The sequence below is a fragment of the Phragmites australis genome, chromosome 2, assembly GCF_958298935.1.
Source record: "Phragmites australis chromosome 2, lpPhrAust1.1, whole genome shotgun sequence".
NCBI lineage: Eukaryota > Viridiplantae > Streptophyta > Magnoliopsida > Poales > Poaceae > Phragmites > Phragmites australis.
The window spans coordinates 872,423-895,757 of NC_084922.1; the positions used below are offsets into that span (position 1 = coordinate 872,423).

The window sequence follows — 23,335 nt, forward strand, 5'->3', positions numbered from 1 at the left end:
AAGTAAGAATCCCCTCTCCCTCGCTCACTGGCATCTGGGCTCCACTTACCGGACCTACATGGCAGCGTAACGCGCAGCAGACCGCCACCGCAGACCCGCGGGCGCTGCATGCATGGTTCCATGCAGCACGCCACGGCACAGGCCTCATCCTCCGGTTTCTCTTCTCTTCTCTTCCCTCCCGTCAGCCCGTCACTCGCTGCCGTTTTCTCGTGCCACTGCTTCTTCTCCCTGGCTTTGTCGATTCAAGATCCGATCCGAGAGAGGTAAGCATCTCGATCGACTCTCGCTGGATCCTCCCTCCCCCTGTCCGTTGTTTGGTTCCAGTCCTGTTCACCATCGAATCCGTCCTCTTGTTTCTTGGGGATCAGATTATGCTATCCTCTCTGCATTCTGATCCATTCAGGAAATAGTGCGTCTGGCCCTGATTCCGTTGGTTTTCTTACAGCCGTTTCGTGCGTGTTTCCTCACTTCACAAACCGTAATCGCTTCTTTCTTGGGCTCCTCTTAAATCTGGACTATAAATAAAACATTCTGTACTCTGTGTATGTTTTCTCTACAACTCTGTAGCTCTGTTCATTGTGTTCTTCTGTTTTTAAAAAATGATGCCCCCAGAAACACATTCCCGATGAAAGATCAGCCCTGATGACATTTGGCGGGTTAAGCTTTGGTAGTACAGTAGAAATGCCACCTGTCTGCACCGTTGAGATGGCTCTACACGTGTCTGCTTCAGTTAGTGGTACTTGTTGGTAAAATTTTCAGTGAAAATAAAACCCTTTTTCCCTTTTGTTTTGCGACTTATTAATCTCGGACGAAAGGGAAATTGATGTCATCTGGCCTTGCAAGGTAGTATTCTCTAGCCTTGATGGTGAGATGTTGAGTTGTTGACATGTTCATGGTGGGTTTCTATGCGCATGTTCCTCCCGTTTTCTCTGAATGCTTGCGCAGTTCATCTTCAGGATGACGTAATCTCCTACCCCTTTCACAGTAACGACAATCGGCCCTAGTTCACTAAAGCATCTGAAGAGACGTTTGCGTTTACGATTGCTTTGCTTAATGGCCAGTGCATTCTATTTTCGATGAACTCGTTTTAAGATAGGATAGCTGGCCGTACGTCAGAATTCTTGCAGACTTTGTTGTATACTTGTAGACATTCAGACAAAATCAGTTATAAAGTATTTTGGCTGATAAATCTTGTCCCTTCCGCCACAATTCTTGCTAAAGCATTTGCCTTTCCTCAGAAAGAAAATTGTAATATTCAGACTTAGAAGCTTTTTTTTCATTACTCTGCATTTTTCAGGTCAGATTCAGAAGAAAAAGAAAATATCAGCCTCTCTGTTCAGTGGAAGTAAGTTTGTCATCGCAAGATGAAGCACACGACGTCGGAGTCGGACGTGACGAGCCTCGCGACGACGTCGCCGCCCCGGACCCCGAAGCGCCCGGCGTACTACGTGCAGAGCCCGTCGCGCGACTCCCACGACGACGGGGACAAGTCGTCGACGACGCAGACGACGCCGGTGTACAACAACAGCCCCCTCGAGTCCCCCTCGCACCCGTCCACCGGCCGGCACTCCAGGATCTCCTCGGCCACCCGCTTCTCCGGGAACCTCCGGTCGTCGTCGCCCGGCAGCAGGGCCGGCCGGAAGCGGCTGGGCTCCAAGGGGTGGCGTGAGGTCGATGCGATAGACGAGGAAGGCGCGTACGACGAGCTTGATGAGGAGCGAGAGCTCCCGAAGTGCTGCGTCGTCGCCTTCTGGCTCTCCGTTTTGGTTCTGGCGTTCACCGTGGCGTGCCTCATCGTTTGGGGCGCTGCTCGCCACTACAACCCTAGCATCGTTGTCAAGGTATCTTTTTTGGGAGCTGCTAAAAACCAGTCAAACTTTCAGTCGATGAAGATCAGCCGTCAGATCTTCATCCGACGCTCATCTCTCTTTCTTCAACCTCCAGCTCAACGCCCCCCCCCCCCCCCCCAATTTCCCTAACCTCTCCGGCGTGGGCTACCGTCGACTGAAATCGAGAGCGATTTCAGTCGACTGAAGCGTAGGGAATACGATTTTTTTTATTTGATTATCCTGATGTAGTACTCAGATCACCGTGAAACTGTGATCGGTATGCATGTTCCGGTATGCCAAGAACTTAATTCACAGCAATTTCTAGGATGCTACGAAGATCAAGCAATAATCTCTGAACTTCTGAAGTTCATGTAGCATTCCTATTCTTACAAGCTTCTTTTTTTCCTGCTTTGCAGACTTTTACAGTGCATAACTTCTATGCCGGAGAAGGCACAGACCGCACCGGTGTGCCGACGAGGCTGGTCACACTGAACTGCTCACTGAAGATAAATGTTCACAACCCTTCTACAATGGTCGGCATCCATGTTTCTTCAAGCTCCATTCGGCTCATGTACTCGGAGATCGCAATCGCCAACGGTCAGGTAAGATCTTTCAGAGTCACCTACCAACCAGAATTCCCCTTCTGCAGTTTCTCCACCGTAACTATATCATTGGATCCTACCTCTTCCCCTGCAGTTTGAGAAGTTTTACCAGCCAAGGACCAGCCATCACGTCGCCTCCGTGCTTCTGCACGGCGAGAAGATCCCTCTTTACGGAGCCGGCGCTACGCTCGCTTTGTCCAACACCGGAGGCACGGTGCCATTGACACTAGAATTGGCAGTCAGAACTAGAGGGTATGTGATCGGTAAGCTTGTGAGGGTGTCACACGCAAAGCGTGCGAAATGCCCGGTTGTTATCGATTCCGGTAGCTCCAAGCCAGTTAGGTTCGATCAGCGTGCTTGCAGTTACACCTGAGGTAGGTAGCAGCTTGAGCTAGAGAGGGAACTCACCTCCTCCTCCTCCTTCTTGGGCTTAATAATGGTTGAGATAATGTACATAATCAGGTCGTTCATGAACTGATCCAGATCAACCAAAGAAATGTGCAGTTGTCTGGTACTCCAAATGTGCAGTGTTGATATATTCTGCAAGCATGTTGCCCTGACATTTTTGTTAGGATTTTAGCGGAAGCATAACTAGAATTGACAAAACAAGTACAAGATAGACATAATGTATTTTAATGTGGTTTGCCTAACTTGTCTATATTCTCGGAACATGAATACAAACGTTCCTCATCAACGGTTTCTATCGATCTGCTATTACAATGGTAGTGCCTTATACTTAAAGGCTCGAAAATAAGAGTTCGTTTACAACTCTATTTCTAGTCTCATCTAATTACAACTCAAGTTTATTTGTAATAGACTCTCTGTACATATCCCAACAATTTTAGCATAAGCGCTTCATTTGTCAGATTTTTCTAGTGGAATCTGCTTAAGCTTTTTCTAGAACAAGTGTCACTTCATCCGTTGAAAGTTGTTTCTTCAAGTCCAAGTGGAAAAGGGTGAAATTTTCTTTCAAGGTCTTCATGCTTTGAGTTGACGAAAGGGGGGGAGAAGCGAACAGGATTGTTGAGCTTTAATCCGTTGATCAAAGAGAAAGGATTGTAGACAATCCTTCAGCAGGTTGACAATGGAGGTGGAGCAGGGGAGGGCAGCACGCAGGCCGTCCCCCTGCTTGCCCCACCCCTCATGGGCTGCTGCTCTTCCTCGTAGCGCCGCGGCAAGGGTAGACTCCAGTTGAAGGCCGTGGCTCGGCTGCTCTTCCTCGCATTTCGTGACCTGATCGATCGACATCAACCAAAGAAATGTGCAGTTTTTCTGACAGCTAGTATTCCAACTTTGCAGTGTTGATATCTTGTGCTGGTGATGTAATTTCATCTTTTTGAAAGATCGATTGCCCTGTCATTTTAGCATAAGCGTTTCATTTGTCAGATTTGTTAGGTACCTTACTACACGTGTTGCCGCAAGTTTGGAGGTTTAGACTAGTTGAGTCCCTGAAATAGCCTGATGGTAATTGCTGCAAGTGCTAATGTTTAGGGACAACGTCATGGCACAGAGTCGTATCGAAGCTTAAGTTTTTCTGCCACGAGTTCTGCATACAGATAATCAGTGTATAGATTCAGTGCAGCACAGATTTCGTTTGCTGGTTCCTGGACTTGCACGGATTGCTCGTTTTGCTATTCAGTCTTGTTGGCGCCCATGCATCTGACTAGATAGATAGCTAGATAGTCTGAGATTGCGAACGAATTATATAGTCGTTTTAGCTTTGTTATCAATAATGCAAGTCTTATATTCGACATATTGCATCCTGGATCCTTCGATTTTCTGATGTAGTCATCTCATCAGTAACAACCCAAGTGCACGCACGTATTTCTTTTGATTTGCTGATGTAGCTAGTCAATACCATCGATCCCGAGAACAAATATTTCCTTTAATTTCTTGCCTGCGACATTTAGGTTTGGTTACCCATTGATTTTGTTCTATCTAAATGGTAATGGCACTGTAATATATTTTGTACCCCGAGAAAGAGACAAGATCACTCGCCAGTATCTTCTTCCACTATGAAGAGGATTAAAAGATTGCATCAGTAAATTTGAGATTAATACCTCTAGAGAAAGTAATATACATTCAGCAAGCTACTTCACCTCCTCTCAAGCATCATAATTCAGAAACAAGAATCCATGGCCTAGAGCATTGAGGGCAATGTGGTTAGAGGAGGAAAAGAAGGTGAGAAATGGAGGAACTGATAATGGAGGATACAGAGGCGCAGCGTGGGGCATTGACCTTTTTGCAAAACCGTAATGAAAAATTATCAGATTGAGTTGAAGTCGGTGCTCTCTTCAACTCCCCTGCACACACGCTCATCTCCATTGCGGTCCCCGTGGGTGATGAATGAGATTGACAAGATAAAGAAGGCATTCCTCTTGGCAGGTGACAAAGTAACATCGGTGGTCGCAGCTCTCTTGCCTGGCCTAGAGTGTGCCAACCGTTGAAATACGGTGGCCTGGTAATTCAGGATCTTCGGCTAGCAGGGCTGGCACTGCGCCTCAAATGACTATGGTAACAGCGGTGTGACCCCTCTAAGCTGCGGGACATTCTTCCTTTACAGCATGAGCAGGAAGTCGTAACTCTCTTTGATGCTTCTGCTAAGTTTGAGGTTGGCAATGGTAGATCCACGTTCTTTTGAACATATTGCTGGATTGAGAGCCGTTCTATCCGCTCTTCGGCACTAGATCTTTTCAAATATGTCGCTCCCTCAGTTTCAGAGAGTAGGATGGTTGAGGATGCCTTGCACAACTGAAGATGGATCTGGGACATTATAGGGCCCCTTTCTATCCCAACGATAACCAAATACGTACAACTATAGTGTCAACTTGACTCCATCAACCTGAGCAGTGAAGAAGACCAAGTGATTTGGAAATAGACTCCTTCTGGCCAGTACTCAGCCCGATCGACACACCATCTCATGTTCATGGTTATGTCCAATTTGGCGGAGCTAAGTTGGTGCGGAGATCATAGGCTCCTGTGAAGGTGAAATTCTTCGGATGGTTGGAGCTCTATGGCCGACTTTGGACGGCGGCCCGAACACGACGACATAGGCTCCAACTTGATGACTCCTGCATGCACTGTACGTAGCTACCAGAAACCACTGATCATCTGCTCTTACACTACACCTTGGCGTGAGATATATGGTGGCAGATTATGGGAGTTCATACTCTTGAGGTGGCGATGTCTCTCCTAAACTGGTGGCTTGATCTCCGGGTGCAAATGAGACCATCTTGTTGCATCATTCTTGTGTTCAGTGATCGAAACCATGACTCGATAGGGTCGTCTTGTTCCGCACATCTTTCTTCTTCTTAATGCAAAAATGCGTAGCTCTCCTGCGTATCCTAGAAAAAAATTGAAAGTTTCAATACCAATTAACCTGATAACTGGTAATTTTCTAGATATATGCGGAAGCATCGAGTTGAGAGTTTAAATCACGGAAGAATTTGCTCTTATTTTGTGGAATTGATGCACCGTTTAGTTGACATCGTTTTGCAAAATGAAATACAAGACATGCATCTCTCTCTTGGATTGAGAATTTCAAGCATGCCACTTCCTATTTATCTTTAAAAGCAAATATGAACAAACATCGGTTATCTCATAACATTATTTTCACATCGTAACAGAAGAATTCTTATTCAAGAAATATTGATTTTGAAAATACGAACCTCTTCCCTTTAAGGTAAACAAAAAACAGTCCAAACTTCCTTCAAAATTTCAAAGGGAGACCAATCAAGCACGCGTGATGCTTTTTCGAAAATTGTCAAAGGCTGACCTCTTTTAAGAGTTGAACAATCAAAGGCCTTTGAATATTCCTGAAACACCACCATTTTGACTTTGTCCACCTTACTCGCATAATCGAGGAGAGGAGAAAGAAATAAAGAGGGAGAGGAAGGCGCACATTTCCTCCCTTTCGTCTTCTCCTCTCCTCTCCCCCGTGGATATCATCCTTCTTTGCTTGCCAAAGCTGACGAATATACGTTGGTAAGCTAAAGCTGCATGAATATATTCTGAAATTGTGTTGCCATGGAGCCCCGTTTCTGTTGCTACAGCCTGTTGGTTGGTGCGGCGGTCACCGAATGCCTACTCTCTGCTGGTTTGCAGCAGCAGCAGAACCAGAGTCTGCCTGCTACAAGCATCGATCACGGCTAGCCTACGAACGTCCGGAAAGATTGCTCTGCTCACCGTAGGATTTGTCAAGCAACGGTTGACATGCAGCAACCGAATGCCAGGCCAACGAGCGCGGTCAAAGCAACTACGAAGGGACGGTGCATGGGACTCGAGCTCTTTCCGCGCCGGGAAACGAGCTCCGCCGCCCGCGCTCCCCTCTCCCACGCCGACCGCCCATGCATAAATGGGGCTCACCGCTCCCCTTCATCACCCCCCCTTCTTCTCATCACCCCATCGACCAGGTGCTAAACAACACCATGACGACGCCGTCTATTGTCGCCACGCCGCTCGTGGTCGCCCTGCTGGCCGCGGCGGCCCTCGCCGGCGTCGCGTCCGCCGAGAAGGGCGGGTTCCTCGTCACCGGCGACGTGTACTGTGACCCCTGCCGCGCCGGCTTCTGGACCAACGTCTCCACCAACATCCCCGGTAGTACATATGCGTTCACCACGCACGCACGCACGCACTCATGCATGCAACAGGAACGTGATGGGTTGCAATGCAATTCGGTGCATGCATGCAGGTGCGACGGTGGAGGTGGAGTGCCGGCCATACGGCGGCGGCCCGGAGACCCTGAAGGCAGAGGCGACGACGAACGCGTTCGGGTGGTACCAGCTGGAGATCGACCAGGACCACCAGGAGGAGATCTGCGAGGTGGTGCTGGCCAAGAGCTCCGACCCGGCCTGCTCCGAGATCGAGAAGTTCCGCGACCGCTCGCGCGTCCCGCTCACCAGAAACAACGGCATCAAGCAGCAGGGCGTCCGGAAAGCAAACTCCATCGCATTCTTCCGCAAGGAGCCGCTCAAGGACTGCGGAACCATCCTCCAGCAGTACGACCTCAAGGACGCGCCAGAGACGCCATGAGTTACGAAGAACGCTCGTAGATACTGATGAATTAACTGGGGCCCTCGACGGCCGCCCGCTCCGTTCGGTCGTTAAAGCATGCAGGGTGTCGGAGGGGTGTACGTGAGTGCGTCCGCCGGCGTCGGAGAAGACACCATAGCCATTGCTTATGACTTTCTCGTTTTGTATCGTTACACTGCGAGGGCAGGAATAATGGGCCTTCAGACCATCTGTTGGGCCTGAATTTGCAGATGCTGCTGCTGCTGCTCTCCCTTTGTTATTCATCTTGTATACTCCTTGCGTTCTTCTCTAGTTACTTCTTGGAATATATTTATGCATGTTTCATGTCCAACGTGACAATGTATCCTATATATTGTAGCGTCATTACTTCTTGAATGCAATCCGTTTGATGTACCTCCATTGGGACAACAATCACACGCCCTCGTAGGAACCTACACCTGATGGGCCGATGTCCTTGAGGATCTCAACCATGTATATATTAAGGCTCATGAGACTCGATACAGATAAATAACCTGTCGTAGTAGTATATTTATCCTTGTTCAGATAGGGAGATGCATAGCATGGATAGGCTAAATCCGGCCCAACCTATCGTGGTGTGAGACGATGATGTGGTCTGCCCTTTTTGCTGAATGTTGACCCTGCTTTGCATGTATGGACTTGTAGCAGTGCAAGTACACAACAACACATCTTTTCTCCCATCGTTGCAAGTTTCTAGCAATGCTAGGGAAACAAGGAACCTTCATAGAAACTTGCTCATGTCCTATACTCCCATTCTGATGCATTGGTCAAGATCTTTGAGTTCCGAAGAGCTTTTTTACAGCCTTAGAAGAGGTACCGAGAGGTCATGTTAGCAAATATCAGTTTTTGCACCTCCTCATAAGAATTAAGGTATCGATAGTAAGATTAGAAAATAGCATTAGTATAAATTTTGGTAACTCACCTGGATCGTAAAAAAAATATTTCTGAAAAGTATATGCAGACTCATAAGACTACCCCTAATTCAAGATATCGTGAAACAGTATCATCGGTGAGCCAAATAATAATTTATTACCCTCCTCTTTCTCCCTTTGCCCTCATCCGTAAAAAAAATGCATCGCAGAGGGCGGGGCAACCCTCCGCAGAGACATGACACAGCGACCCAGATAAGAACAGAAGGTTTTGAAAGCAAATTGGAAAATCTATATGTTGAGAATTTTATAATTTCACTTCTACTGATAGTTCTGCTCCTGATGATACAGAGTGTTTGGTTGTGTTCGACGCCACCATTCCGAAGGAAAACTATTTTCGTGAAGGCGTCTTGCATGTGATTCTCGCGACACCTCATGAGCGAGAAGGCATGGGCAAAGAGAAGATACATGAATTGAATAAGCTTACCTGCATATACTTCATAATGTTCATCTTACTCTACCTATCAACTTGAAGTAATCTTTTATGTTTAACACTTTCATGTTAATACTAAATTTATCTTATGTTCCAGTAAATAATGTACTCTCCTACATAATTTACCTTACAATAGTGCAATCGCACTAATACTGAATAGATTGCCACAACAGTTGTCTCTTAATACCTGAACCAAACAACTATTGTCAACTGAACTCTATGCTACCTGATCATAATAACTACATATCAAAATGAAAGGAGGTTTTCCTAATTCAAAAAGGCACTCATTGGACTTATTGGAGGTAACAAACCAGCGGTAACCAATTCTGATATATCAAATTACCATCGACCGAACTTCGAGATAGAGTTGCAACAAACAGGAACGAATTTTATCACCACCGTACCACAAAGATCAATTTAGAGAATATATATCATGGAGCATAGTCCGACATAAAATATTTTTATTCAAAACATTATAGACTTATTGCACACTCCTGTTTCGGCGATGGGCCATACGGCGTGCTAACGACGCACTATTTTTTAGTGGTTAGTCTAATAGATGATTCAGTAGCAGCAAGGACTATAACAAAAATTGCGAAAATGTCTCCTTTTAATTGACGACTACCAAATAAATCAGAAAATGTTATGATATTTAGTTTAATTGAATTCGCCCTAGGCTCTACTTAGTTTAATTGAATTCACCCTGTGCTCTTATATAGAGGTAGAAGAAGGGGTAACTCTCACTTCTACCCTTAGATATTTTCATAAAGCAATTACATATACAAAAGTAGCGGCAGAAGGGTTATTCCCCATTTGTAGCACATTGCATGCTTTAGCCATGATTTTACATTGTAGTGATATTGTATACTTTTTAACTTTTATCATATAGGTATATTCACTGGGGCTACATGTCTTTTCCTGACATCCTAGATTTAAGTTATGTCCATCGACTTTTATCGCTATGTATATTCACAGTGAAGGGTGCAAGTTGGTAGGGTAGATGAATAGAATCTGTGTTTGAAATGTCCTTTTAAAAAATGCAAAAAGATTAGAGGGATGGGGTTTTGGACATAGTGGGCAGTTTCGTGATTTTAGGCTCAAATCTAGAGTGGGAAGTGAGTAGTCCGATAGGAGAAGAGTGAACCCATATAGTGTGCATATGTATTTTATCTATTATTTTTTTGTGAAATACTTTCTCCTGTTAAAAACACATTATGTTTTTTTTTATTTTTCACAGTTTTCGATGTGTAACTTTAACCACTGTATTAAAAAATTGCAGTGAAACTACACTAATATTGTCACATGATATTTCCATCGATATGTAAAATGGGACTAGTTGAATACCCGTGTGTTGCAATGGAAATCAAAAATTTGCATACAATAACATTGTTAACTCCTCGCCAGGAGCGAGTGCATACCATGGTAGAGGGCAGGATTAAATTCATTTGTCAATTCTAAGCTGTATTACTCACCAAAAAAGACTACGGATATTGTCTGGTTAGCCAAACAAGTATTAAGAACATCCCAACTTGTATTAAATCCTGGGATGTATACAATGCAAGCCGACTCAGGCTTAGTTTAGCATTGCAATGAGAACATGCAATCAAACTTCTTTAGCTTTGACTACAGATAAGTAAATTCTATATTGGTTGTGGAAATGATACAATCATATTAAGAGAAATATTTTACTAAAATTGGCAAAAATTCTCTCAAATACATGATGCAGTGCAAGCAGAGCACAGAAACACAAAACAGAACCCTAACTTAGTACATCGAAGCTCCAAAAGAAATCAGCGAGATATATAAGTCCCCAGCTGAGTGGAAAATACATTATCTCTGCTCCCGAACCATCAATTTTATTTTTTATTTTTTGCTTATCCAGCAAGTGAGTTTCAGAATAATCAAACCTTCTGCATCGTAATGAAAGTTGCAGATGATAAATTTCCTCTAGAAATAAGTTCAAAAGAGGAAATATGTGAAAAATGCTGTTTTGAATAACCACAGGCTATTAGCCTTAGGAAAGCAAAAATGAAATGAAGTAACAACGAAGATTCATATTAGTAACCAACTTTTTGCAAACAGATGTAAAAGAAGAGGGATAGCAACTTGCCTGAGTTTCTAAACCATTGGGCCTTTCAAGGTGCAGGTCCTGTGATAAAAAATTGACGCTGGGAATATATAAGTGGTACTGTCACTATGATTAAAACTTGTACAATTTGTAGTTAACTGAATTCGAAAGGTGCATTTGTGCAATTCAGAATTGTAGTCCAATAAGCTTTACATTGTTCCATATAAAACAGCGACAAGTTTGCAGAAGGATGAGACTTTATAACTACTTTTGACTTCAGGTTATTAACTCTTATGGCATCTTAAGATTTTGAATAGCATACATCCAGATACAAATTTGCCATCTTAATGAACTAAGCAAGAAAGATCTTATCTGCAGTTTTGATTTTCTTTGTAATTACCCTTTAAGGATAGTCGTTAAAGTATATTATTCTGAAATGAAGAAGTTGGAGTCTTATCTCCAGTTTTTACATTTGACTATATTCTAATAATAATTGCAATCGGGCATTCAATTCATGTCATAAAAGGTAGAGCCTAGCACTATAATCCTTTTTCGGTCTCTTGCAGTTGTTTCATCATAGGCGACCGCGCTTAGATTGTTAGAGATAGGAGGAAACAGCGGATAAGCCTTAAGGGGCACCACACGACATAATAAAAAAGGAAAGCGGAGCTCGGATCGGTGAGCGCGAAAAGGTGAGGACAATGCTTTCCACGTCATGCAATGCGCGAGCGAAGAAGCGAGCGCTCGTGATCAAAAGAGAATTTTCGTGACAAATGCCTCAGCTTGTCTAGACATGTTGCTGATGGAGGTTGTTGGAAATGAACATGATCCTTCCGGATCCAGACAACTGACAAATTCACAATAGCAAGCAGATAAGTAGCATACATCTTTCCAAGACACAAGGTCATGGGAAGTGGCAAGTTAGGCTAGAAAACATCCATCTGGAGATACAGGTCTGGCTCTACCGTCAAAATGGGCAGAGTAGAGAAACCAGACAGATTACAATATGTTCTGTGCATTTACAACACTGACGAAACCTTTAGTCCTTGGATATATGCACCTCAACAATCAGAAGCATTACAAGACCAGAATGTATTCCAACTCTATCATCTAGCGCCAATCAAGGAAACAGCAGTTACAAATGAATTCTCTGCATCTACATAGGGTAGTAAACAATAAGCAGACTATGAATTCTCTGCATCTACATACGTAGACTATGGCACAATATACCAGCTTTGCAAACTAGATATAGGGAAAGACGACGGCAACCAACAACAGACCCTATAGAACCAACCAACCGAGCATATCTTCTAGCATTCACAGCCTGACGAACGTTGTTGCCTTCCAGCACCCGCAACATCAATTGTATCAGGAAGATACCTACAAAAGTTAGCAAGGCGTCAAACAAGTTGCATCAATCCTATCAGAAATTGTCATTGTTGCTGATTCTCAAAAAGAACAAGAAGAAATCGTTATGGTTGCTTGTTGGACAATTTGGTGTTATATCATCTTTGACGGAGGCACTATTCCTTTGGCTAAATGGAAAAGAGAATTCAAGGAAGAAAACCATCAGTTAAGACATTTTCTCTGTTTTTTTTTTGGGCCTGAGGCCTTTGTAACTTGTTTGTGCATACTTTCTTTTGTTAATATAAACTATCAGTAGAGGCTGGCCCTCCTGTTTATGTCGCGAGGGAAAAGTTAAACTATGCGGGCTGCTTCAATAGAGTTACACTGCAGGGATTGCCTGAACGTATATTCCTGGTACATAACCGTGTTACTATCTGAACCCCCCACTAAAAAGAAATCAAATATGGATGAGCAGTTTCTACTGAAAAAAGCAAATGCTAAACTCTAGGTAAACTTACATATCTTCTTCTGGCTCATTCTTGACAGCATTCCTCGCTATACACTCAAAGGCAGCTTCCACATTGAAGCCTTCTTTAGCAGACGTCTCAAAATAGGGGATGTTTCCCTTTGAAGCACACCATGCTTTAGCCTTCTTCTCAGAAACCTGAAGAATCAACCAAAATTAATAACAGCACAAAATAAATTCAGTGGAAGCAAAAGAGAATAGCAATTGAGGATGAAAAATACTCACAGTCCGGCTATTACCACCATCAACATCAATCTTGTTCCCAAGTACAACAAATGGGAAATTCTCTGGATCAGATGGGCTAGCCTGCATTACATGGGTCAATTTTTCACAAAACACACTGCAGTACATATAGACCACCAATTGACCAATAAGCAAGTTTACTTACTTGAATCAGGAATTCCTCACGCCAGTTGTTGAGCTTTTCAAATGACTTAGTAACATTGACATCGTATACAAGAACACAGCAGTCAGCTCCCCGATAAAATGCCACACCAAGGCTCTGAAATCGTTCCTGCCCTGCCGTATCCCATATCTAAGCCTCAGTAAAACAGAAGAGTGTTAAGCAAAACTGCCAATGGAGCTTTTTTTATTTTGAAAATAGCAGGCGAGCTGCTAACACCATTGCATTAAGATAGTGATTTACAAGTACAATTCAGATGAAAAGAAAACGTAGCAGTAGCTTCACATGCAGGCAATACTCCATTTCATCATAGAAAAGAACACCGCCAATATTATCATGACTAAATTACTAATCATGATGTAACAGTATATGTATATCAAGTCAGCTTTGATAAAATCAGGCAGGATATATGAGCCTCAATTGAACCAAATAAACAAAATGACAGTGAAAACAAATGTCATGGGCATACTTTAGATGGCCTTGAACCCATACAGCGTGACCATGCCAATGCCCTGCGGTCACACCACAAGGGCAGGGATAGATGAGACGCTAAGGACTGTGATATATATATTGCTTAATGAAAACAGATACAATCCCCATCTATATATAGATGAGATGACTTGACCTTTAAGAAACCTATCTCTAAAATTAAGGAAATAGATAACAACTCAATCTGATCTAATCTAATATCTATGGTAACAAAACACCCTGGGCCCGGCACTAACAGTAATCGCGTGTGTTGTGTGAACAGTGCGCCAGCCCTAGGAAGGTTGGGTGTTGTTCCTCCATCCACTGTATGGGCCTTAATGGGCTGGATATGACAACAAACTACTGACTTGTTGATATAGGTAATAAGCGAAAAGATTAATAAGCCATATCCCTAATTTGAACAAGAATAATGATAAACGCCATAGATAGTGAATTATGAACGTGAATGGGCCGTCTCATTTTCCTTTTGTTAATTTTTTTTAAAAAGAAACAAAATATAATGCTTTAAAAAATGTTCGACAAAGTAAGGACTTTAAAGGCAACATGCCGAATAGATAGCAGATTTACAGCATCATAGTCGGATCATGAACAAACTCATATAGAGCACTGGGCTGAATCTAGACTTCACAAGTTGGCACTGCGATTACATTAGCAGCCCCACAAGAGTGCCCCCCCCCCCCCCAAAAAAAAAAAAATCAAAGATTTATTAGCCAAAGTCAGTATGCAATCCATGAACCCTGGGTGATACTACCTATATGGGAATTATAACAGTAAAACAGGGTATTAAGTAACTGGGACACAATGATGCTAAGTAACAAACAAATTCAAGAGACAAACATAAAGTATGTGAAAAGGGGGCATCATGAGCTCCTGACAAAAAAGATGATGCCTACAAAATGGAAAACAGCATGGTAAAACTACAACTGTAAATTGAAAGTACACACTAACAAAAATGATGTTATTGATGAGAGCTAATTATCATAAGGAAACTAAGTTGATCATTGTTTTGGCATGGCTACTCGGATCGTGAACAAACTCAAGAACACTGGGCTGAATCTAGAGTTCACAAGTTGGCACTGCAATTACATTAGCAACCGCACAAGAGCGCCCCCCCCCCCCCCACACACACACACAAAATTACCCCTTGCTTCGTAGATCCAAAACACCCCAACCAATTCTTCAACAGAAACCATAAGTATAATATGAAGCAATTCCTGGGAAGCGAAAAGGCCCGACCTGCAATGTGAAGAGACGGTCGTCGATCTGGACCTCCTTGGTGAGGAAATCCGCGCCGATCGTCGCCTTGTACTGATTGCTGAACTTGCTGTTGACGTACCTGCGCACACAAACCAATGACCCCCAATCATTCAACTGCCTGAGGCCCCTTCAAATCGTTCTCTCAACATTGACAAAATTAGCGAATCGGACAAGGCAAGGTCGCGTTTCGATCTTACTGGTTCATCAGCGACGTCTTCCCGACCCTGTCAAGAAGCGCAGGCGCAGAGGGAATCAGGAAACGGCGCAAAAAATCTCCAGAACAGAAACGGGGGCGAAATATTAAAAAAAGGAATCGCGTGGCGCACCCGCTGTCGCCGAGGATGATGACCTTGAGGATCATTCGCCTGCGCGACGCCATGGGCGCGGCGGATCTGAGGCTCGGAGTGTATCGGGCCGCGATGACGTCGACGTGGATTGATGTGCTGATAGAAAAAGGGGGGGGGGGGGGGGGGGGGGCTGGGGCTAGTTAGGTCATATTTGTTAGAGCTTCCTATCTCAATTATTTAGATCAAGTGATTTTTTAAAAAAATAATTATGTAGTTGAAAATGATTCTTTAGAATAAATTATTTTGATCAAGTAATTTTTAAAAGTAATTATATAGCTGAAAATGATTCTTTAATGATTGTTTAGGATAAATTTTATAAATCAAATGATTCTATGAGAAGTGAATCAGAAAAAAAACTACTTTTTCAGTTCCTAATATCTAATTTATTTTAAGTAATTGCCCTCACGGATTCTATGTAAAAACTAAAATTTAAAACTGTTATTTGATAAAGCTCTATTTAAATCTACTCAGAAATTGCTCTATAAGCTGCCCTTATTTTGTGGTCAGCCGCTGTCCTTTGTTTTCTTCGACCCATCAGCTCCGCTGAAAAGTTTGGAGATTTTTCTTCTTGGATAGTAAGAGATTGATAGAGATTTGTCGACTGGTTTTGATTCAGATTTACACAAATTGATGTTCCGCTCTGTCATATCATAGACTCCTAGCTCACTGACGCATCGGCATCGGCTCTGTTCACATGTCGCAACCACGGACAGTGCTGTGCAGGAGGGCAGGGCAGGCAGGCTCTGGCTAGCGAATGCAGCTGTCAAGTGCGAACCAACAATTTCACTGCAGCAGGTTCTGTAAATACTTTGACTCGCTGATCGAGTTCAGTTTCAGGTCGTCGCAAAAATGAGGTGACCATCTTCGTCCATCCTCGCGTTCTGTGCTGGGACTCCTGGTCACGGGGCAGATACCCTGGGCCTGGGGTGACAAGTGCCAGGGAAGCACTGATGAGTTCCAGCACAGCCGCCTGTGCCCAATGATACAATCGCCGATGTATTTTCTTCCAAGCGTCACGCTGCAGTGCAGGTGACAACCGGAAACAAGAACGGAACAGACGCAGGCAGACTGCTCACCTCGAGTGAGTTTGTTTCACTTTCGGTGGCGGGGTGACGGCGGCGGCGAGGGTGAGGCCGGCGGTGGTGTCGGCGCCGGTGGGAGCGCTAGAGCCCAGCTGAGTCTGGTGGGCGCGAAATCAATCGATTCACAACTTCCAGCCATGGAATCGAATTTAGTTACATGCGATTTCCATAGAATTGAAGAATCAATTCAATTCGGAAGGGACATAACAACCAAACATCAGAACATCATAATTGAATTAGGCCTAATTCCAATTCCAGAATTCTGGGCCCAATTCCAGGAACCGTTTCGTTAGGGACCAACCATCTATCATGCTGGGCCACCAGCTATATGGGCCATGGGCCGAAGGTGTCCAATTGCTTGGCTAGTACAAATATAGGAGTTTTTTTATTTTTATATTTTTTAACATAAAATTTTATTTAAATATACGTTAGATGAAAAGATTTATGAAAATAGGCGCCTACCGTCCTAGACCCTTACCACTCTGAGAGTACGGTAAGCAGGTCAAAGATTCTTAAACTTTTTGTACGTGTTACATAATCCATGTGCAACCTATTTTAATTGAATTCACCTAAAAATCATGTGTAGAATTTAAACTAAATCTTTTTAAAAAGCTACTTTTATAACTTCTAACAATTGTTAGGGTCTCAAATAAAATTCTAAAAATCTGGTAAAATTCACTAATATGCTTCTTATGTGATGTGATAATTTCTAAAATTATTTTTAGCCTTAGATTATGTGGTAAAAAAGTGGTTTCCTTTGTAATGCACTATTTATATGTATTTTTATAATTTCATGTGATATTTTTCTTTTAACTTAATTTGAATTCAAACATATATAAACCTAGTGCTAAAAATAATTTTAGAAATTATCGCATCACATAAGAAGAATATTAGTGAATTTTATCAGATTTTTAAAAATTTATTTGAGACCCTAACAATTGTAGAAGTTATAAAAGTAATCTTTTTTGAAGAATTTTAGTTTAAATTCTATACATGATTTTTAGGTGAATTCAATTAAAATAGGTTGCACATGGATTATAAAATACATAAAAAAAGTTTTAGAATTTTTAGAGTAACAGAACATCACCATTTTGAACAGAGAAGATATGAGGAAAAATTGAACTCACGAGTGCTTACCGCCCCTTCAGAGAGGGCTGTAAGACCTACCCACCCTATAAGATGACGGTAAGAGTCTTTGAGCTACTTACCGTCTCATAAGACGGTTGTAGATGTTTATTTTCGTAAATATTTTTATCTGAGGTATATTTAAATAAACTTTTATGTTAAAAAATATAATAAAAAAAAACTCCAAATACAGAGCATCACCAACCAGAGGGGTCTATTCGGAGACATCCGAAAAAATTGGAACCAACGAGAGGGGACATCGATCAAATGAACCAAACCGATTCCCTCTCGGCTCCTGTTCTTCTTCCTTCTTTGGACTTCCTCTCAATTCTCCCTGATCTTCTCCAATCCTGTACCCCTCACCCTCTCTCTAAAGCTTCTTCTGTACTCCTGCTCTTCTGCCCTTATGCTCCTTGCTTCTCTTCTTGTATTCCAGCTCTCAGATTGTATCTCGAAGAGACGAAGAGTGCTATGTCTATTGAATCAATGGAGTGGTGCGCTAACACTTTCACGCAACTGGATCCATCTGGATGGCATGCTTTGTGTGTTTCTGCTCCACAAGCTCCGCACTCTACTCACCCCATGTTAATCTCAATTCGTGCAGTCATACAGCAGTTTTGACTTTTGAGCCCCCAAGAGGCGACTAACTCACAACAGGCCTTTTTGATATATATACTTCAACTCACGACAAGCTTTGCTTACACCCAGTGGAGTCGTGAATGAGTTCACAAGTTTCCGGTAGCTGAAACGTCCGGAAACTAAGCGGAAGATGCAATCTCACGAAGCGTGGCTGTCTCCTGCGCTGTCGCCGTCTTTCTTCACGCTCTCCATCTCCATTTCCTGCGTCTGGTGGCCGTCGCTGCTCGACACGGACGGGTTCTGGCCGTCCTCGCTGGTTGGCGTCTGATGGCTGCTCTGCAAGCCGCTGCTGCCGAACGCCATCTCCCTGAACTTCTTCAGGTCCTCGTTGTACTGGCCCGTGTCGTATTTGGAGCTGCTGTATGATCCCATGAACCGGCTGTGACCGGGCCGCACGCCTTCGTTCAGATCATCCAAAGACACATCGCCCTCCAAGGCCCGAACAACCTGTTGATCACATCGAAGTTGCAAGAAATTAGTTGAACCACTGCGTGAATCAGATAACAGTGGAGGTAGCAGAGTATACAAGTGCAATATTGCCATGCTGAAAGCCTGAAACAGTGTTGAGACCCTTTTTTTGTTACTGAAGCTAGAGTGACCAGTGTTCGTCCTTATGAGTATTTTCACAATGGACTGAACTATTTGCTATATGCATGACACAGGGACGAAAATATAGCAAAGTTCAAATAGAAGGACAATGAACTTGCATTGCTGAAAACAAATATACACGAAAAGAAGTCAGTTATATACCTGACTCATGCGTGGCCGCCGGCGTGCAGAATGGCGGACACATGCAGCCGCACAAGCTATCATTCTTTCCATCTCATTATTATTGTACTCATTTCCCAGCCGGGGATCCACTAAAGCATCATGATTACCATCCTCAAATGCTCGTGTCATTAAAGGCCTTGCCTGCCAGGAAAAAATGGAAATTATTCAAACAAATGTATTGAAGACAGTCGAAGAAAGGAATGCATGCTTTGGGAAGAGACATGAGTAGTTTACAATATGATAAACAGTTTGAGAAGAATAGTTACAAAAAGGCATAAACAAAATTCAAAAGCCACAGTAGCCAACCATAAAGAGACAAAGGACATCATAGGAACTAATAATTTGTACGAATATAAAGCATGCAACTGTCAAAGAGAATGATGGTATTGTAGTCACAAGATTTAATTACAACATACATTGTCAGGTAAAAGCCCCTTATTTTAAGATAAGCGAAACTACAAGAAGAAATTATATGACCATGTTAGTCACAATATTGTGGGCAGCAAATTCAAATTAGTTTGGACATAACTTACCCAGTCAACCAAGCAGTCATCCATATGCGATTGTTTTGAACTTACAGGACGACGCCCAGTTATTAGCTCAAGAAGCATTACACCAAAAGAGAAGACATCCGATTTCTCAGTAAGCTTGCCAGAAGATGCATACTCAGGTGCAAGGTACCTATGAGGAGTAAGAGTAAGACAGCAGCTTTGATACAGCAGATACTGTATTTTGTTGTGTACCATAGATAACCTTGATGAATCTTGTTTCTCAAAAGTATGTGATAAAGTTTCGCAATTAAAAAAGTATGAGATAATGTTACACAGGAAGATTGAACTTACCCAAATGTTCCCATTATTCTGGTTGAAACATGGGTGTTAGTATCAGAAGTGAACTTTGCAAGTCCAAAATCTGCCACCTGTAAAGAAAACGTTTACTTAGCTGATTACACATCCAAACAATGTGATAGTAGGTCTATATCAACTATTTAACGATGATTGGCTATACTAATACATCTACCAGTCACAACTATGCCTTCTGAATTTACTCATCTCAACAAGAGAGACACACACACGATTAGCCTAGTTCAATAATTGTATAGAGGTTTCTCATCTAAGGCCATTCAAGGAACAGTGACAAGTTCACTGAGGAAGTATGTTAATCCATATGCATAAACTGTGCTGAACCACAGTCATTCAAGGTGGTGGGTATTATTGTGAATTGATGTCCAATACTACAATAAAAAGAAAATGAAACAGAGAAAGTATATGATACCTTAGCTTCACATCTCAAATCAAGAAGAATATTTGAGGCCTTTATGTCACGATGAATGATCTTAGGATGGCCTGTGAAGAGAAAACAGAAATAAAATCAGCATAGAATAGCTACTTACCCGTCTGAAAGCAGATAAGAAAGCTGAAAGAGTAAGTAGCTATGGGTGTGAGCTCACAGTCTTCATGAAGATACGCCAATCCCTTCGCAGAACCCAAAGCAATTCTTAGTCTTGTCGGCCAATCCATGGTTGGTCGGCCTCTTCCTGAAACGAAGGTGAAAATAACCCTAAAAATTCTGAAGGAAAATAACCAATGGGTATAGAAGATGGTTTGCATGACAGGTGCTTCAAAGCAATATGTTCAGGATTTTGATGAAAAGGTGGTTGAGAGACTATCGGGGATCAGCAAACATTTCCTTTTTCTATGAAACAAAAAGGGCACGAGCTCTGTCATTGCTTTGAAAGGGACTTCTTATCCTTTTTGTACGCCAACCAACACAATGGCCGTGTCTTGCCAATTTGACAAAGTGAATGAAAATAACATATAATTTAAACTGAAGTAAGGAGCAGCATTAAAGCTGATAGCTTGTTTGCTTGTGGTTATTGTTATGCATTAAAGTCTGCTGTAATTCACTTCAATTAATCAAGTTTCCTATTGCACTCAATTATTCAGAGCAAGCAAAAACATATCCTTAGTACAAGTCTTTGGTAAAACGAAACAACATAAACATTATTTCAAACCATTTTAGCATTTGTATACCTTGATTTCGAAGGTTTTCCTTTGTGAATCATCTGGATTTTTACTAGGATAGTTTAGTGTATAATGATACAGGTATTAGCTAGGATACTGATGGGTACTAAATATGAATCAAAATACTAAATCTTTTCTTACTCACTTTTAGAGATATTGCATGGAGCATTTTTTTAATTGAGAACTGTGCAGAGAATTTTGAATAAGAGGAAGTACTGATAGCCCAAATACAAGAAGAGAACATACCATGTAAGTGGAATTCCAATGTATTGTTTGGAACAAACTCATAAACGAGCAGCCTATTGCCTCCAGAAATGCAATAACCGACCAAAGATACAAGATGTTTGTGATGTACTCTGCTGATAATCTCAACCTCTGCCTGGAACTCACGCTCTCCCTGACCACTTCCATCTCTTAATTGCTTAACGGCAACCTCTGTGCCATTTGGTAGCACTCCTTTATGAACATACCCAAAACCACCTTGTCCGAGCAGATTAGCATCAGAAAATCCATCGGTTGCCACCATCAACTGCTCGTAAGTAAATGTGCTTCTTGAAAAGCTAAGGGCAGTGCCAGGCGACAGTGGAGGGTGGCTCTCACCACCGGAGTAATTTGAAGCGCAATCACTACTATGTACATTAAGCGGGGGAGGAGGTGGAGGATGTGAATGCATCTTGACCATATGATCAGGTGGTGGTGGTGGTGGTGGTGGAGGGGCATTATGCTGCCAATTTTGGTACGGCCCACCATACCGATCCCCTGAAGCACAACAATAATTATATTGGAAAGACAGTCGCGGCTTTGAGTACTCGTGGAATCAAATGTAGAATCAAATGAAGAAGAACCATTGCAAAGGCTAAAAATATTTAGTAAACACATTTACATGACATGGCTAATATGAACCCTATGGTAGACAACTAGTAAAGGATAGGAAACTCAAAGTTGAAAAAAAAAATCCCACATGCTTTGACTGAAACCTAGCAAATTCCTTGAAACCCCAAATCATAAAACCATGAAATCTGCAATCATTTTTTTTTACAAAATTCCCCATAGGATAACCTCAGACACAGAAGGAGATCCACACCACCAGTACTCAATACTAAACTTAGCTCCATCACCACACACACGAAACCCATGAAGTTTATTTGTGCCTAAAAATTTGGTCGATATTTTAGTCCCAGGACGAAATGACGCAACGCGAATCCATCTTGTACGCACCAAAACCTCGAAAACAACAAAAAAACCACAATTCTACATCAAACCCCACAAAAGAAAATCCATTTGCCTCAACACAGCAGAATTACAGGCGATGGCGACTTGACTTTGTAGTGGTGGGAATGAACGCATAAAGGTGGCAGCTCACCTTTGTACGGAGGCGGTGGAGGCGACGGCGGCGGCGGGTGGCCGTAGTAGTGCAGGAGGTGGGGCGGGGGCGGCGGGGGCGGGTGGTGGTGGTGGATCGTCTTCTTCCTCTTGAATAAGCAGACGCAGAGTAGGCTGCCGAGCAGCAGCACAACCAGCCCGCCCACTGCGATCCCCGCCACCACCGGCGTCGACAGGCCCGAGGTGGACGACGAGGGCGAGGCCGGCGGCGTCCCCCTTTCGGACGGCGGAGAGGGCGCGGAGGGAGTGCCCGGTGGCGCGGGAGGCGGGGTGGAGGGGGTCGCTGGGGTGCCAGAACCCCTTGGTGGCGGCGCGGAAGGCGTCGCGGGAGGGGGCGTCCCCGCCGGGGGTGACGGGGAGGACGAGTTGGACGGGGGCGGCGCCGCTGATGGTGTTGCAGGCGGCGGGGCCGTCCCGTTGGCAAGCGGAGAGGTCGGCGCCGACATGCTGCCACCGGTTCGCCCTCGGTGTGTCACTTGCTTCGTTGCTGAGCTCTACTAGTGTTTTTGCTCGTGGTGATGGTGGGGGAAGGGGAATTTGGGAACCTGGGGGCGGCCTACCCGGAATGCGACTCCGCCTGCAGCTGCACCTACAAGGGCGGCGAGGAGGAGTGGAGTGTACTGGTGCGGGGGGAGCCGGACGGGACGCGAGGAGGGAATAATAAAGGAAAAGCGCCCAGGAATCGGAGGGAAGGGAACTGGGGTTGGATTGCGAGCAAGGATGGATGGAAAAGGGAGGGAAGCACGGCGAGAGGGCGCGACCGCGGGGCCGGCTCCGGCGGCGCCTCCCGTGCTTTTCCGTGACGACGTGATCATTTTATTCGGCGACGGTGGCAAAGGGCCCGCGCCGTCAGCGACCGGTGATGATACAAGGGTCTACTGCCAGCCAGCCAGTTGCAGTTGCTCCTAGCTTAAGCTACGTCATGTGGCTTTGTTATTTCTTCTCCTCCTAGCTCAAGTGCTTGCCACATCACCTAGCATACCGGGGCTCCGTTAGTTTAGGGTTTGCATGTGAGTCTAGTCATCTAAATTT

The 23,335-nt window shown here is 43.6% G+C and overlaps 4 protein-coding genes across 4 annotated transcripts; 2 read left to right on the forward strand and 2 right to left on the reverse strand.

Annotated features, from left to right (window-relative positions):
• Window positions 1-1,277: 1,277 nt before the first annotated feature.
• LOC133892490 (uncharacterized) lies at window positions 1,278-2,915 on the forward strand. Its single transcript, XM_062333310.1, has 3 exons — window positions 1,278-1,841; window positions 2,246-2,431; window positions 2,526-2,915. Exons 1-3 carry the CDS (start codon window positions 1,365-1,367, stop codon window positions 2,802-2,804), a joined length of 942 nt encoding a protein of 313 aa, XP_062189294.1. The 5' UTR covers window positions 1,278-1,364; the 3' UTR covers window positions 2,805-2,915.
• A 3,943-nt stretch (window positions 2,916-6,858) lies between these two features.
• On the forward strand, window positions 6,859-7,462 carry LOC133910273 (pollen allergen Phl p 11-like). The gene is made up of 2 exons (XM_062352785.1): window positions 6,859-7,027; window positions 7,122-7,462. The coding sequence occupies exons 1-2, from the start codon at window positions 6,859-6,861 to the stop codon at window positions 7,460-7,462; spliced, it is 510 nt and encodes a 169-aa protein (XP_062208769.1).
• Window positions 7,463-11,837: 4,375 nt separating this feature from the next.
• On the reverse strand, window positions 11,838-15,392 carry LOC133892499 (ras-related protein Rab7). The gene is made up of 7 exons (XM_062333324.1): window positions 15,259-15,392; window positions 15,130-15,156; window positions 14,912-15,011; window positions 13,172-13,318; window positions 13,009-13,089; window positions 12,776-12,921; window positions 11,838-12,290 (listed from the first exon to the last, which is right to left on the reverse strand). The coding sequence occupies exons 1-7, from the start codon at window positions 15,309-15,311 to the stop codon at window positions 12,221-12,223; spliced, it is 624 nt and encodes a 207-aa protein (XP_062189308.1). The 5' UTR covers window positions 15,312-15,392; the 3' UTR covers window positions 11,838-12,220.
• Window positions 15,393-17,624: 2,232 nt separating this feature from the next.
• On the reverse strand, window positions 17,625-23,108 carry LOC133892506 (proline-rich receptor-like protein kinase PERK1). The gene is made up of 8 exons (XM_062333336.1): window positions 22,284-23,108; window positions 21,167-21,679; window positions 20,347-20,433; window positions 20,172-20,242; window positions 19,739-19,815; window positions 19,430-19,577; window positions 18,876-19,037; window positions 17,625-18,572 (listed from the first exon to the last, which is right to left on the reverse strand). The coding sequence occupies exons 1-8, from the start codon at window positions 22,747-22,749 to the stop codon at window positions 18,264-18,266; spliced, it is 1,833 nt and encodes a 610-aa protein (XP_062189320.1). The 5' UTR covers window positions 22,750-23,108; the 3' UTR covers window positions 17,625-18,263.
• Window positions 23,109-23,335: the final 227 nt, after the last annotated feature.

Bases quoted from the DNA above. Each gene is read 5' to 3' on its own strand.
- LOC133892506 (XM_062333336.1), bottom strand. From the start codon at position 22,749: ATGTCGGCGCCGACCTCTCCGCTTGCCAACGGGACGGCCCCGCCGCCT. The intron at 21,680-22,283 runs GTGAGCTGCCAC...GTTGTGCTTCAG, and splicing joins TCCACCGCCTCCGTACAAAG to GGGATCGGTATGGTGGGCCG. The intron at 20,243-20,346 runs GTGAGCTCACAC...TTCTCTTCACAG, and splicing joins GGCGTATCTTCATGAAGACT to GCCATCCTAAGATCATTCAT.
- LOC133910273 (XM_062352785.1), top strand. From the start codon at position 6,859: ATGACGACGCCGTCTATTGTCGCCACGCCGCTCGTGGTCGCCCTGCTG. The intron at 7,028-7,121 runs GTAGTACATATG...GCATGCATGCAG, and splicing joins CGTCTCCACCAACATCCCCG to GTGCGACGGTGGAGGTGGAG.
- LOC133892499 (XM_062333324.1), bottom strand. From the start codon at position 15,311: ATGGCGTCGCGCAGGCGAATGATCCTCAAGGTCATCATCCTCGGCGAC. The intron at 15,157-15,258 runs GTGCGCCACGCG...GCTTCTTGACAG, and splicing joins ATCATCCTCGGCGACAGCGG to GGTCGGGAAGACGTCGCTGA. The intron at 12,922-13,008 runs GTGAGTATTTTT...TTGATTCTTCAG, and splicing joins ATGGTGGTAATAGCCGGACT to GTTTCTGAGAAGAAGGCTAA.
- LOC133892490 (XM_062333310.1), top strand. From the start codon at position 1,365: ATGAAGCACACGACGTCGGAGTCGGACGTGACGAGCCTCGCGACGACG. The intron at 1,842-2,245 runs GTATCTTTTTTG...CCTGCTTTGCAG, and splicing joins ACCCTAGCATCGTTGTCAAG to ACTTTTACAGTGCATAACTT. The intron at 2,432-2,525 runs GTAAGATCTTTC...CTTCCCCTGCAG, and splicing joins TCGCAATCGCCAACGGTCAG to TTTGAGAAGTTTTACCAGCC.